The sequence below is a fragment of the Calliphora vicina genome, chromosome 3 (genome assembly GCF_958450345.1).
Source record: "Calliphora vicina chromosome 3, idCalVici1.1, whole genome shotgun sequence".
NCBI lineage: Eukaryota > Metazoa > Arthropoda > Insecta > Diptera > Calliphoridae > Calliphora > Calliphora vicina.
The window spans coordinates 104,035,438-104,051,633 of record NC_088782.1 but is presented as its reverse complement, the minus strand read 5'-3'; the positions used below and the strand labels follow the sequence as shown (position 1 = coordinate 104,051,633).

Sequence of the window (16,196 nt, the reverse complement as noted above, 5' to 3'; positions counted from 1 at the left end):
AACACTATAAAAACCCAAATTTCTTATGAACTGTTTTTGGATTTTGACACATTAATTGAACATTTGAAAAGTTTCCATTGTATTGTCAACCACTATTGTACTAAATTATGATTTCATTAAAATATTTATAGAATATTAGAACTTAGAAAAGAGGTATTTCTTTGTATATAAAAATTTAATATAAACTTGTGTTTTATAAAATATTGAAGATTAGAATCAAACAATTGCTCTAAGTTCATAAAAATAAATATAATATGTGAGAAAGTTTTTATTCTTTGTGCAAAATAAAAAAAAATAAGTTATTTCAATTAATCATTAGTTGTGGTTGACCACGTAAATTACATTTCACTTTCCATATGTACATCTTTGAATTAAAGTATTTAAATTTATTTATATGTAAATACATTATTTAATTATTTTTAAGACCCGCTAAAAGATATAGGATTTTAGGCAAACAATTAGATTTTTATGCTAGGAATAGCATAATTTATTGAAGATAGCATGAACTATGTGGAACGTAGCGCCGTGCTGTTAAAACTACTACATATCCAATTCAGCCCAAAATAAGTTTGTAATCATGGACTTAACGCTCGCCATTGACGGTGTTGGCCTAGCCAACGTCCTTCTTAAAGAAATATGGACCGCTGACGCTGCCAGCCCAAAATCCACAACAAAGAGTGAATTTTTCGGGATGTATTGGATGCTCTTGGATCTGAAATGGATTGGCATCACCCAAATTCGACAATTAATCGCTTAATCGCTGATGATGATTTTTTGATGAACATTAGCGCCAGAACAGAACACATATTTTGATAAAACTATTTTATCATTTCCACAATTTGTTGAAATCTATAATGCAAAACAAACTGAATAAATGACAGCCAATTCAAAAGATGTATATGGCTGCAATTAACTGGCAAAGTTGGGAAGTCCCTACTTTTTTAAATTTGTAAAATAAGTTAACTTATTTTAAAATTGAGTTTAACTCTGATCAGCTCAACACAAATTGAATTTAATTAAAACACTGCTCTAATTAGTTAATTAACAAAGTAAAAATAATAAAACTTTATTTATGCTTTACTTATACGCAGAACAAATTTAGTTGTTTATTCACTCTAAGAACACAAACAACAAAGTTTTTATCAATATAAACAATTGCTATTTTTACCAATTTTAGTATTTTTTTGTTTATATTTTCTCATATTGTTTTAGTTTATGTTTATTTTAACAACCTTGTTCAAAAAATTTACCCTTAATCTGTTTTTTTTGTTGTTTGTTGTTGTATGTTTTCAATTAGTTTTCTAAATATATTTGCATTTTGTGTTTAGTCATGTTTATTTTTCTTAAATTTCTTTTATTTATGTACCACACATTTCCTCTGTACAAAATAATTCGATATTGATTCCTAAAAATAAAAAATCGAAATGATTTTATGACCTTTTGTATTTAATGTAAACGCAATTATTTTCTGTTATATTGTAACGGAATGTAGCGGAAATAATTTGTAATTATTTCATGATTTATGATGAGAAATTCTTAAAAAAATGTATACAAAATTAAGAAATTTGCTCTAATTATTAAATCGATCATATCAATTTTATATAGAGCTTAAAAATAACTGCTAAGGAAATCTATCCTAATTTTTCGCCAATCTAGAAAAAGTTTACTCATGTTGTAGTTTTGTAAATACAATTTAAAAAAAAAGTAATAGTATTTTTTGGACCACTATAACATATTGTACAAACCAACTGTGCAGAATATTGAACAAAATGCTGACATAATTTCCGCTGATGTACACGTTTAAATTCATTTTTATATATATCTTATTTCAAATATATATACATATATAAACATGAAATGGTCCATGTATGTAATGGCATCACGTGAGAACGGCTGGAGCGATTTGGCTGATTAGGGCCCAACATATTTTTAAAAATATCCGTTATATTTCTGATAAAATATTTAATAATATAGAGAAATTTCTCATAAAATTATCTGATTCCTATAAAAATCTACACGCATCCGATTTTAAAAATATGTAAAATATTGGATGTAGGACTCAAAAATGCGGGATTTACAAAAGATGGAGTATCTTTTGAACGCGGTTTTTGTTTTTAATTAGCTATATCTCTTAGTTTCCAAAATGTCGAATTTTGTACCAACGATTCGCCATATGCGGGAAGTTTTTCAGTGAGCACACCGATTGCTCACCGAAGATTATGGTGAATGTGTTTCATCTTTTTCAACGTGCGAGAGAGGTTTGTACGGTTCAGAAGCGGTGATTTTGACAAGAAAAACAAAGATTGGTCTCCATTCCCATGCAAAATTTTAAGTTCTACAGAATTTCTAAATTCGCTTTTGTTTGGTTTTAGCAGATGTTCAAAGATCAGATTTTTTTGGTGGTGCAAAATACAAAAAGTAAAATTGCTAATAACTTTTGAACAGTTAGTCTCCTTTAAAAGTTTGTCTTATTCTTAATCACATATTAAAGGTAAAGAATCATAGATTTAAGTGTTTTTTTTATTTTTTTTTTGCAAATCATCCTTAAATAAATTATATATATGTATGTATTTCAAAAACTATATCTTTAATTTTTTAAAGATTTCCCTCAAATATATATGTATAAACCATTGCATGATCAAATAAAAGTTTTTCATTTTTTTTATTCGACTACATTTTTCGACTCCATACAAATGGAGCCACTCTAATGTTCATGCATCATTTATGTTATTCATTTTAACACAAAAGATAATAAAATGTTATTTACAGTATACTTTGTATGTAGCATAACATTATTGTTCAACACACAAAACCAGTTTGCGAATGTTAAGCATAAAGTTAAAATGTTATTTGTAACCTGTGTTGCCATAAATTTTTTCCAAAAAACTTTTTAAAGTACACTTATCCATTTGTTCTGAACTATAAAACAATAAGATTATACATTAAAAATAAATGGAAAATTACACTCTGATTTTTTTACATTTTTACACAACAAAAACTTGAACAAAATTCTACAAAAAAATACAACTTTTTTTTGATTTTTTTTTCTTGTTTTTTAAAAGTGTAAAAAAATCAGAGTGTAATTTTCCAATTTTTTTAAAATGAATACCCTCAATGACAAAGTTATTAGAAAACTGGAAATTTTACAACTTTTGTATGGAAATTGTTAAATTAAACATTTTTGTTTAATGAATGCCATCAAAATTAGTGTCAACTGAAATGAAAGCTTTCTTCATGTTGCTTGAACAAATTACTTTAATTTTTAATAATTTAAGGACCTACAATTTTATAAACCAAAAATAAAGAGTGAGTGAGAAAAGCTTATACTCACTATTCCAGCCAAAACTTATCCTTGGTCCAACAAATTATTTTTTTTTTAATCACGTTAGCTTTTAAAAATAAAGGTGAAGGGTATAAAAATACACTTCTTGTGTGATGATACTTACAGTTATGAACAAGAAAATAACAGTACCACTAGGATTTTTTTTGAAACTGCGTACAACGTCTAAAATTTTTGAACTTAAAATTCGTTCAAGCCTGTAAATTTTTTGTGAGGTAATCTTTTTGTAAAAATAATGATAACATCGGAAATAAAGGTTTTAATATATGACATTTTTTTTATCAACATTGAAATAGCAGTGCTGAATTATTGAATTCATTTGTATTTATTTTTTGTTAAAGAAATCAAATATTGAATACATCGTATATTTAATGTTAAATAGAGCTATTTTTTCTATAATTCCTGTTTTAGTGGATCGCGCAATACATTGCACCATTGCTTAGTGGAAATTAATTTTAAAGTTAAAAAAATTAAGGAAAATCTTTTCCATATATTCAACTATATATCAAACGCTATTGAATAGAAAGAAAAAAATATGAGGTGCAGTTCCGTTTGCAATCCCTAGGAACTGCACCTCAGGACGATCGAAATATCGTCAGAATTATCAAATGCAATCCATTTAATCTGATAAGCAAATAAAAACCGAATTAAATATAGAAGTTATTGATATGACTGTAAGGAGATGATTTCTAGATGCAATATTTTGTGAACTGACAATGTATTCGATGTCCACTTTCTTCTTCATGTCAAACACAGTACACTGTGAAAAAATATAAAATATTTCAAATGCTATTATCTTGTTTGCAACTGTATGTACTGGCAGACTTTTCATAACTTCCTGGTCTTCCTGTGACTAATGGACGATGTAATTTTCGAGAACAATACCGGACAAAAAAAAACAAAATTCCCCCAGAAGTTTCTTGTGTGGCAATCCATTTACAGAATTATACATAAGGGAGTCTACAAAAACGGCTTTTTCCTTTCTTAATCAGCACAGAGAGCCTTCATATTTCTGGCCCGATTTTTCATCATGTCACTATGAAAAAAGCCGCTTAAGTAGTATTCAAACAATAATGTAAATTTAATTTGAAAGTAAATTTTTAATTAGGCTTAAGTTCATTTTTATTACAATTTATTTGTAATAATTCAAAGAATATCACTGAATACTAAAATTTTAGACAATTGGCAAATTGGAATGCATTTTCTACCCTGCCAAGGGCGTCATCAACAATCTTCATTGTCAAGGTCTATTTGTAAATATCATCTATTTAACTTACTATTATCAGGAATTAGAATATGGGAAGCCTAATTCATATTTATATTATTTGTAAATTAGACGAAATTTCAAATATTTTTATTATATATGTGTATTCTTATTATTACAAATTTATCATTTTATTAGTGTTGCTGTAGTCAACCTTTGGTTAACAATTCAGCTATGAATGTTTTTGTGTTTTTTCTTTCTTTCTCCTTGGTGTTGATTCGTTGAATCAAACTGGAGATTGAAAACTGATTTTAGTCTTTTACTGTGCCATGTGTATATTTTATTTATAGATTTTTTGGTAATTATTCGAACTTTTTATATATATAATTTGAAAGTAAATTTTTAATTAGGCTTAAGTTCATTTTTATTACAATTTATTTGTAATAATTCAAAGAATATCACTGAATACCAATTGTCTAAAATTTTAGTATTCAGTGATATTCTTTGAATTATTACAAATAAATTGTAATAAAAATGAACTTAAGCCTAATTAAAAATTTACTTTCAAATTATATATATAAAAAGTTCGAATAATTACCAAAAAATCTATAAATAAAATAATGTAAATTTTTTACCACGGGAGGCAAATCTACACAACTGTCCAGAACTTCGGCCTGTGGAAAGGTCTTGTAACAGTAGGTATTCACCACCTCCAAAAAAGTAACGAAAGCAACTATAAAGTCTTTAATGGGAGGCTTTCCGGAATAAGTGGATAAATTTATAAATACCGAGCAACAGGCCAATATTTCAATGTTTAATGAATTTGTACATTATTTGAATAAATTTACGTATTTTTGAGAATTTTTATATTGAACGGTTTAAGTGTTATTTAACTTAATGCAAGCAACTTTTTTGCATTTCAAAATGCTTGCAAAAAATAAGGAAAAACTTGCCATATGGTAACACCGATTATAACATAACACAATAACACTGCGCATCTCAGTTCGTTAAACCTGTTAAGTGTTATTTTTCAAAAGATATCAGTCTACAGTGATTTACATACATTAACAAAAATAACAAGTGGAAAAACAAATGGAACATTTCTAAAGCATTTTGTACAAAAATAATAATTAAACAGATTTTCAAATGCAAAATAAAATGAATATAAACCATAACAATCAGGTATAATTCTTTTGAGTTGAATGAATGTTAACTTTTAATGCAATTTTTTTACGTTTTAGTTAAAACAAACTCGCGTTAGACTCAAACCTATTAAAAAATGGACAGTGGCAGAAGAAAAGGCACTCATAGAGTTTTTATTAAACAATCGTGATGTGGAGGTTTGTGTTTTCTATTATGTACACATAAAAATGTATATTCTATTCAATAGTTTTCAGAAGCCAACTTCTCAGTTATTTTATCGGCGTTTTTGCAAGGAAAGCAATTTGAACATTCAATGGAAGACGGTGCGTTCTAAAGTAAAAAACATGAGGTATAGCTTCTATAGAGCTAGGGATTTTGAAAGTGAGACAAATGGGGTACTGGATAATGAAGATACTAAAAGTAGATATTTTGTAATATTAAACATTAAAGACTACCTAACTTTGTTGCAATTTTAGGTATGGTGTTAAAAAAGTGCGGCTATTACCATGAACTAGAGCAAATTTTTGGCCACCATGTAATACAACTTCCCGTCAAAGACGAATGCTTTCAGTCTGAGCCCAACAATACGTTTGACTCAATAACAATTGAGAGCGATAATACAACAGATAAATCTGATGATGATAATTTTCCCACTACTAGCAAAATACCTGAGCCTGAAATGCTTGTAATTAAGCCGAATTTGATTAATTTAAATCACTGTCCTATGAATGACTCTGAATTCAGCATAAAATGTGAAGAAATGGGTGTTGATGTGAAAGAGTTACGCATAAAAGACAAACTAAAAGTGATGGAATTGTTAATAAAAGAAAAGAGAATCCAATTGAAAGAAAAAGAATTGAGCAGCAAAGAAAATATAAAAATACATCAATTAAATAGCAGAGAAAAATTAAAAATACTAGAAATGGAAATGAAGGAGAGGCTGACTATGGAGGAACTTAAGCTTAAATATAAATGAATTCATAATGTTTATATAACTACTAACTTTAGAATATTATGATATTATTTCCAATCACTCATTTTTTAGAATATAAAGGACTGAAGCTATTAAATTAAAAGCTATTACATAAACAGAAAAAATAAATTTAATGAAAATAAAATAAATTTATAAATAAGTATCAAAATTAGGTTTTTATTAGAAAATATATCAAACTATTCTGTAGAGTCAAACCGAATCCGAATGTAATATTCGACCGAAAAGTCATTATTCAAACTAGTGAATGGTAAATCGATTACGATTATGGTCGAAAATCGATTTAAATCGGGTCTAAAAACGATTATTTCGTGATCGTTTATATACTCCGATTTTTATGCTGAAATCGATTTTTGATAATGATTAATCGAAATAGAATTAAAATTCCTGAATTTTTAGTATTGTCTACGTTTTTAGCTTTCATTAAAATTTTCAATATATTAATCTTCAGCTGACATTGGAAAATATTTTTTAATGCGAAATTTTTTCAACCTTAAGAAGTTTTTATAAAAAGTACTACGAAATTTTTTCAATAAAATTTTCAAATGTTTGCCGTTAAGGTTTATAAAATGAGCACTTCAACATAAAGGAGTTATAATCATAGAGAATAAACATAGAGCGGAAACTCTCCTGTCAAATACCTAACTCAGTTGTCAGGAACCTTTGACAGCAGAGTTTCCGCTCTATGTGTTTTCTCTATGGTTATAATACTCTTCCAAAAATGATTTTAATCCGTAGTTATAGCGTATATGGGTCATTTGCTATAGTTCCAAAATTGTTCATTAAAAAATCGATTATTGGGTTCGTTAATCGACTGTAAAAATCGAAATGAAAATGGTTGATCGAAAAGTCGAAAATCGATTATTAGCTTTTCATACCATTCACTAATTCAAATTAATCCGAAAAAAACTGAAACTTTTAAAAGGTACTATTAATTTCTGAAAAATGCAATTTGATTATTCTAATTTTAAATCATATTTCAGATCATTTTTAGGTGCTCTGCAGCACCCATCTTGTAATTGTTCAAATACAACAAAAATTAGGTACAATATGTACCTTGTTGTGTATAAAAGGAATGTTTATTTTGTTAATTTTTATAATTCGATACTATATTTTAGCTGCCTTTTTGTCAGGAGCATGTGTGGTGTTGAACGTTAATGACTTTGTTTATTCTCGTTTACTTCAAAATTGTTAAAAATAAACCGAATAAAGAATTTTTTATTTCTGTCTACGATTTCATTTGTTTAATCAAAAAAAAAATAAATGCATTTATAAACAAACAAAAAAAAAACAATAATAACAATTTCATTATCACCATCAACAAAGCAAAGATAAAAATTTTACTTTATTATCGATATCACATCATACAACAAAAACAGCCACACACAATAACCAACACAAAAGTTGATTATGTAGTCCCTACAAACCAGGTCGTAGATAATGTTAAAAAATACCAAAAAAAGAAAAGAAAAATTTAATTGAAAATACATTACAATGGCCATTTGCAAAAAGACTAACAAAGCACAAGTTGCGTCCAGAAATAAAACATTATCTACCTACCTCTTTCATAACAATTAAAAATTAATTAAAATTTTTTGTTTTGTTTGCTTTTTTCTTACCATTAGAATCCTACCTTTACCACCACCATTGAGCCAATATTGTGTAAAACCCACAAACCATGTCTAATCAAGCCGAAATTGATTATGAAAAACAATTTCAAGAAGATTTGGCCAAGGCAACCGCCTTAAGTTTAGAACAACAAGCCTTGGAGGAATTTAAACGTTGCCAAAAATATGGCATAGCCTATACCCAGTCTGTGCAGCAGGAGGCCAAAAATCGCAACTATGCTCAAATTCGGCGTCAGCACTTTGCTCGCAGAGATTCAGCGGAAACATCAACGTCCTCACAATATGGCGTGTCATTGCCACCGCCCCAGCCAAGCCAGCCACAACGACGTCATTCGGAAATAACGCATAATGTGCCGCCGTCGACTTTGCTAACGGATGTAGAGCGTTCAAAGACACCACCCGCCTCTACGACAATTGCGGAAAATGATTTGATCAATTTTGCTAGTCCAACCTCAAAGAAGCCAGAGAGTTCGTCCTTCGAACAGCTGATAGAGGATTTACAAAAGCTACAAGCCACTAATCCACAAACAGCCTTAGTGCCTTTGGGTCCTACAGCAGCAGCACCCATGTATCCGGGTTATCATGCGCCAGCAACAGCTACACCAGCAGCTGCCATGTATGCGGGCAGCGCTGCTGCAGTACAGCCACCAGCTCAGTATGGTGTGACCACAGCAGCAGGTGCTGCTGGCATGCAATTGGTACCCTTCACACCGCCACCCCAGCAACAAAAAGTACCACTTACTCATGATGAATTGCAAAAATTGTACAGTATGTCACAACCCCCATATACGGCGCCCGTATATGGACCACGGCCTATGGGCTTTATGGCACCCATACAGGGAGGAGCCTCCTACTATCCTCAAACACCGCCCGTAATGGTTCAAGCAGCTGGTGTGCCTTATACTGCCCCAGTACAATATCCAAATCCCTATGGTTTCCAATACAATATGGTAGCCCAGTCCACTCAACACCACTATTATCCCACTAACCTGGCTTCTGCCAGCTCATCCGCATCGTCTGTTTCTGCCTCCTCCTTGGCATCTGGTGTTCACAACATGAATAATCAACTTTCCAATCATGCAGTTAATTCCTCTGATTTACCTTCAAGCAGCATTAGTTTTAATCATTTACATTCCAAACCCTTAAATACTTCCGCTACATCTACACAAAGTAATGGCCAAAACAATTTTAGACGTCAGACGCCTCCCGCACGCAAACCCAAAGCTGCAGGCTTGGATTTAATTGATTTATCGCATGAAGATGAGTAAGTGGTTTTTTATTTAACCAAAAAATAATTTATAAATCTATATTTTCCCTTACACTCTGTAAATTTCTTTTTAGTTCCCGTGTAAGCGTTTTAGAAGCCTTCGATCCTTTACTAAACGAAGATGATGATGGTAAGCTTGATTTTTTTTTAATATTATTTTTTGCAGTTTCTTTTTTGTTTCTATTTTCTTTTGATTTTTTTTTATTATTTTTTTTTTGTTTGTTCTAGTTTGAATACCCTTTAGAATTGTACTTTTATTATCATTTTGTGTATGCATTTATCATGTTTGTTTCATTTTTTTTAAAGTTTTATTATTTATTTAAACAAATGCTTTTTAAAATTCCATTGCTTTTCATTTTGCGTGTCATTTTTCACATTTAATAGTTAATATTCTAATTTTTTTTGATACTCGTATGGTTATATTTTCCAGTGTAATAGATTTAAAACAATGTAATTTTGTAATTCATTGATTTTAGATATATTAAATATAGCCAAAATTTAATTTTCATCTGCATAATTTGATTTTAGTAAAAAATATAATTTTTTTCAAGATAAACTCAAAAAGATAAGTAAAAATATTTCCTTTTACTTATGGCCCAATTTAGAAATAGGGACGAACATTTTATATTTAAAACTAGCGCTTCCGGTGCGCTTCGCTACCCCTGTCGAAGTAAAATAAAAAAATGTGAAAAGATTTTATAAGCAAATAAATGAATATAATTAATACCGGAATTCTATAAATATTCGAATATCAAGTGAATCTAATTGTAAGAGTCTTTAAACTTTGTGTAAATTACGTTGATGCCAGTGTCCTGCTATGACAGAAATTGTTCCCATCCGTCCCATTTTTGGATAAACTTCATGTACTGATAAGAAATTGATTCGTATAAAGTTTGAAGGCTGTCGCAATAATAGTTCTGCAGATATTCGAAAATACTTATCCCACTTATCCACTTCCGCCCATTTTCAGCTATTCTATGTAAAATGATAAGAGAGCTATTCGGACAAAGTTGGAAGAATCTAGTAATTATAGATCTCAAGATATTTAGAAATAACTAATTACTTTGTAGTAAGAGGTGACTCACCCCGATTTCCGATCCTTCCCATTTTTTTATTAACTTCTTGCACTGATAAGAAATTAACTCATATAAAGTTTGAAGCCTTTCACATTTACAGTTCTCCAGATATTCAAAAATAACTATTTACTTTGTATGGTAGGTGCCACGCCCACTAATTTAATACCGCCCATTTTCAGCCAACCATGTAAAATGATAAGGGTGCTATTCGGACTAAATTTCAAGACTTCCACAATTATAGTTCACCATATATTTACATTGTATGTGAGGTGTCACACCCCCTGTTCCGATCCGTCCCATTTTTAGTTAAACTTCAAACAGTGATACGAAATTGATTCGTATAAAGTTTGAAGATAGTCACAATTTTAGTTTTGCAGATATTCGAAAATTACTATTTACTTTGTATGGGTGGTACAAATTTTGCCCTCTTTTGACCCTTTGTGGTCCAAGTTAAGTAAAACAATATAGTCTATTATTGCTTCCAAGTAACGAAATATCTATATTCCAAATTTCAATCAAATCGGTGCAGCCGTTTATTCTTGATTGTTTAAGAACTAAAGGTACCAATTTTACCGGTTTTCCACCTTTAAATCTCTTTCTGGTCCAAGTATTAAAAAAAGAAAAGATAGATATACAAAGATATTTATATATTTATATGGATTTGTATGAAAATCACTCAGTTTTTAAGGTATGGTTTCTATATCTCAAGCGAGTCCTTTGAATGGAAATTTTACATGTACATATTTCGTTTCTGTAAAATTAAATTTTTGTTGGTGAAATGTACAAGATTGGCAGGCTAGGCAATGAAACCTGTTAATAAAGAATGACACAAACTCATTTAAAAATTTGATCATACGAGTATTTCCTCACTAATAAACTTCAAATGACTGTTTATTTATTTAATTAAAACAAAATAATGCAAAATTTTTGTAACAAAGACTTAGTTGTTTTCAAATATCTGATAAAAGTATGGAGTACTAGCTGAATCGGTGCGCTTCGCCACCCCCATAAATAGTACTATTAAGTCTTCCTTAGTGAATTAATACTAATTCAGTATAACATGTCTCTAGTTGCATGTTTATTGATTCATTGTAATGTGGATTCTAGCTCATTCGGAACGTATTATTAGAATAAAAAAAGTACCATAAAGACCCACATTTTTTGTATTTCTAATCAGCATCATGATTCGATGTGCATTATTATAGAAAATGCTAAAGAGAGGTACCAATAAAGTCTGCTTTTGTGAATTCTAACTCATTCAGATTCATGTGTACCATTTTGAAGAACGAAAAAGTAATCCTTAGTTCGGTTTAGTTCTCTTTTTTGGTATCATAATATGTACCATTGAGTCCCCTATTCTTGATTATTTCTTTACTGGGCAGCCACTCATTAAGCAGATCACTTGGGTCCATTCAAATCTGATCCCATTGCGATACCCAAGAAGTAAACATCAGGATACTTATCTGGATACTCATCCGTTGTTTACAATTTGAAACAACCAGATTTTCTTATGAGGTAATGGGTGTCTCAGATTCATTCATGGAAACTCATCATTCGACAGATCTATTTATTTAAAAGTGGCTCTTTAGACAAACATTTTTTTTATAGAGACACTCAGAATACAGAAATAATTGATATGATTTTGTGTAAATAAATACAAGAGAGAAAGAGTCGAACCTTATCGACTAAAATCGATGTTTTCTGATTTAAACAATCGATTTTTGTTTAAAGCGTATTTTTTTAAAAAAGATACAAGTATGAGTATTATATTCGGCTGTGCCGATTCTTGTATACCCAACATCTCTATGTGGGTATTCATTTATATTTTTCTGAAATAGGGGTTATATGGGCGGTAAAGTATAAACTTTAGGTTCTGTCTGTTAAAAACACGATAGGGCCCCAACGAATGGAGCTAGCTAGGTATAATTGGTGTTTTATGATCGCTAAAGTCCATCCCTTCGATGTCGTTTTATTTGTACATAACCTAGATTTTAATTTGAAAAAATTGGCGCTGAAGTGGACCGATTGCTCACCAAAGCTTAAGGTGAATGTGTTGCTCCATAAACGTGCGAGAGACGGCTTGTGCGGTTCAGTGATTATAACACGGAAGACAAAGCTCTTCCAGGCCAGCGAAACAAATTTGAAGACCAAGAATTGGTGGCATGAATATTGTTATCAAACTCTACAAAAGCTTGCATAATCATTGGGATCTAATCATGCAGCAATTTCAAAAGATTTGCGAGCATCAGGATTCATCCAAAAACAAGAGAATTGTTTACCATACGAATTGAAGCCGAGATACTTTGATAGACGACTTTGCATGTCCGAAATGCTGCTTGAACGCTATAAAACTCATTTTTGCGCCGAATCATTAATTGAGAAGAAAAAGTGATCAGTTACGATAACTCGAAGCTTAAGAGATCGTATATAAAACCCGGCCAACCAGTCGAATCAACACCAAAGTAAAATATCCATGAAGCTATATTTGGTTGGACCAAAAGAAATCTGGACATACCATCACAGGGAACATATACCGAATGTAATTGGTTCGTTTGAAGCGAGCATTGTTAGAAAAACGCCATTATGACAACGCTCGGCCACATGTTGCAATACCTGTTAAAATCTATTTAGAAAGAAGTGGTTAGGAAGTTTTGCCCCACCCGCCTTATTGCCCCGTCCGACTACTATTTGTTTTGATTGATGCAGATCTCGGGGACACGCTTCACTGCAGAACAGAGTATCCGAAATTGGCCTCAAAAGATGAGCAGTTATTTTGGCGTGGAATTCATATCTTGCCAGAAAGATGGGAATAGGTTATATATAGCTAAAAATGGCCAATGCTTTGAATAAGTTTATATTGTACAAATGTCTCAAAATAAAAGCGAACAAATTCGAAAAAGTCCAGCATTTTTAAGTTATACAACCAATACTTCGTGTTATTTTATGATCTTTCGGCATTTGCTATAAAATGTTCGATTTGAAATGATGTATGTTTATTAATCGAAGAACAACTTTCGAGAGTAACTAACCTATAGCAACATTATTTCTACTCACTAACTTTGTTATTTACTGTGCTTTTGACCTTTTCACATTATTAGAGAAGCCATTTAATTGAATCGGGGTTGTCATAGAATCCAATCATTGTCGGAATCGGTTTTGAAAACGACAGAAAAAGTACATTGGTTTCGTGAAATCGAAAATTATCGGTTTTATATTCGATCTAGAATTAAATTCCTTACCGATTAAACAAAAAATTACATTGGATTTCATAAGTCAAATTTATCTTTTTTGTCGTTTTCAAAACCGATTCCGACAATGATTGGATTCTACGACATCGTTAAAATTTGTATAATTTATATATTCAAATTCAAAAGTGTTTTGTTTGGAATCGATTTAAATTTATGGAATTTTATCCCAGTAAAGTGCATGTCAGTTTCGTTTATTTTGAACTTTCAGAAATAGTTAAACTTTTAGTTCTAGTTGATTGAAATCATTTCCATTTTGTATTACTTTAATTCTATGTGTAACCAATATCTTTCCTTTCAATTAGTGTTCAGTATTTAGTAGCATGCTACATGTTTAATGTTTGCTATTAACTATACTATATTATAATTGTTTTGTTGTGGTTTTGTTTCTAACATATTTTGTATTTCGAATACTATATAATTATGTTTTTTAAATACTCTTATGTTTTTTTTTTACTTTCTCTTATATTTCAGTTACCAAAAGACTTAACAAATAAAATTATACGAACAAAAAACGAAACCAAAAGAGATTTATAGAGAAAATAAAAACATTACTAACTCGATAAAATTCGAACTTGAAACGAACAAAAACATCAAAAAAAATTAAAACAATATCACATTACCTCTAATTAATTAAACTAAGTATTTGAGCTCTCTTTTATTTTCTTTTTATTTCTTACACTTTGTGTTTCGAGTCGGAAATGAAAATTGTTATAATTTTAAATTTTAAATAGAAACGAAAACAAAGTTTTGAGTTCTGATGCAGCTGTTGAGCTAAGGTCTGATAAAAATACAATATTAAAACTAAAGTATTTCTTTTTTTTTGTGTAGTTAAAAACCAAACTAATTATACATACAATACAATACAAAACATAAAATCTAAATTCATTTTATTTGAAACAAAAAAAAAATTGATATACATAATTTATTAATTGTGTGTCTTGTTGTTTGTTTGATTTTTTATAAATTCGATTCAAAAACAAAACAAATTAAATTTGCATTGTTATTGAGACAAATTCATACTTATTTAAATTAATTTATTTTTTAAAATATTCATTTGTAATTTAATAAAAATTTCGTAAAGAAGGCAGCCAAACTGATATGTATTAAATACACTACTTTTATTACTACTTATTATTCTAATTCAAGCATACAGTATACAAAATTGTAATAAAACATTTTCTCTTTTGATTTTGTATTTAATATCATGATAATAATGTTAACGAGACAAAAAAAAAATAAAAAAATAAATTATAAAAAAGAAAGAAATTTAATAAAATTATTTTATATTCGTACATTTTTATCTCATTAAACTTTCTGCTTAGCTTTTTATTAAGTCTAAAATGGACTGTTTGATTTCAGATAAAAATGTTCTCGAATAAAACAAAAGTTAATAAAAACTCAAATCTGTTGTTTTATTCCTTATAAATTCTTAAAAAAGAATTGCATTGTTAATCGGGGAGGTTTTGTTTTCAAAAAAAAGCTATTGCTGTTTGTTGTTATTTTTATCAGTCATTAGACCCATTAAGTTTATGATTGTCACACATTTTTACACACATATTCCTTAGCCTTCTGCTGCATTTATGCTCATATTGTTTCGTTTTTTCCTAATCAGATGTGTTTAACCCAATAATTGCATTTTTATTAACACTTTGGTATTGTTTATGCAAAAGTTCTTTATCGATTTTTAACCATATATATATTTTTTCATTAACCTTTTAACAAGCATTTAAAGTAAAACCTATTTGATTATTTTTCATTTTAATTACATCATTATATTCTCCTTAACATATACAAATTTGCGATATCCTTTATTACAGCGGCATTATTGTATAATTTAAATATCTTGGTTATTTGTTATCTCATTAGCTGGTTCATTTTTTGTATTGCGATCGAACAGATCAGCTTACCAAAGAGGGATTTGCCATGATTTTTGTTTTGGGAGAAATAAAAATAAGTTCGTCGAGAGCTGATTCTAATATTCTATTTGCATATTGTGCGATTGGCTTATTATTTTTTTTTGTTTGGACTTCGGAAAATGATCTTCAAGTTTAAATATACTCAGTAGCTGATAAGGAATTAAGTGATACATATGTGATCTATTCACAACGTTAGCTATATCTGTAATCTGGGACGCCCACTAAAATGTAAATGTAAGAAAGCTTGAATCTCTACAGAACAATTCGTCATATTTTACTTAAAAAATATACTATGCAATCCAGAAACAAACATTCCAATATTAACAAGTAAGGGAGCTATATTCGGCTGTGTCAAATCATATATACCCTTCAACAAATTAAAC

General features: G+C 29.7%; 2 protein-coding genes across 3 annotated transcripts in view; both read left to right on the top strand.

Annotated features, from left to right (window-relative positions):
• Pi3K68D (phosphatidylinositol-4-phosphate 3-kinase catalytic subunit Pi3K68D) overlaps nucleotides 1–16,196 on the top strand; it is a 67,249-nt gene that overhangs the window by 4,267 nt on the left and 46,786 nt on the right. The window contains exons 1-3 of one of the 2 annotated variants that reach the window (XM_065504930.1): nucleotides 8,094–8,205; nucleotides 8,304–9,570; nucleotides 9,648–9,703. In XM_065504930.1, coding sequence (XP_065361002.1) covers nucleotides 8,357–9,570; nucleotides 9,648–9,703 — 1,270 coding nt within the window. In that variant the 5' untranslated portion in view covers nucleotides 8,094–8,205; nucleotides 8,304–8,356. Of the gene's footprint in view, nucleotides 1–8,093; nucleotides 8,206–8,303; nucleotides 9,571–9,647; nucleotides 9,704–16,196 lie in introns of those variants that run through there. The other variant, XM_065504929.1, reaches the window with a different exon arrangement.
• On the top strand, nucleotides 5,605–6,829 carry LOC135955019 (uncharacterized). Its single transcript, XM_065505292.1, has 4 exons — nucleotides 5,605–5,726; nucleotides 5,786–5,884; nucleotides 5,942–6,107; nucleotides 6,164–6,829. Exons 1-4 carry the CDS (start codon nucleotides 5,691–5,693, stop codon nucleotides 6,661–6,663), a joined length of 801 nt encoding a protein of 266 aa, XP_065361364.1. The 5' UTR covers nucleotides 5,605–5,690; the 3' UTR covers nucleotides 6,664–6,829.

Excerpts from the sequence above, each read along its gene's own strand:
- LOC135955019 (XM_065505292.1), top strand. The coding sequence starts at position 5,691 with ATGCAAAATAAAATGAATATAAACCATAACAATCAG. Across the intron at positions 5,885-5,941 it reads TAAACAATCGTGATGTGGAG|AAGCCAACTTCTCAGTTATT; the intron begins GTTTGTGTTTTC and ends AATAGTTTTCAG. Across the intron at positions 6,108-6,163 it reads GGATAATGAAGATACTAAAA|GTATGGTGTTAAAAAAGTGC; the intron begins GTAGATATTTTG and ends TTGCAATTTTAG.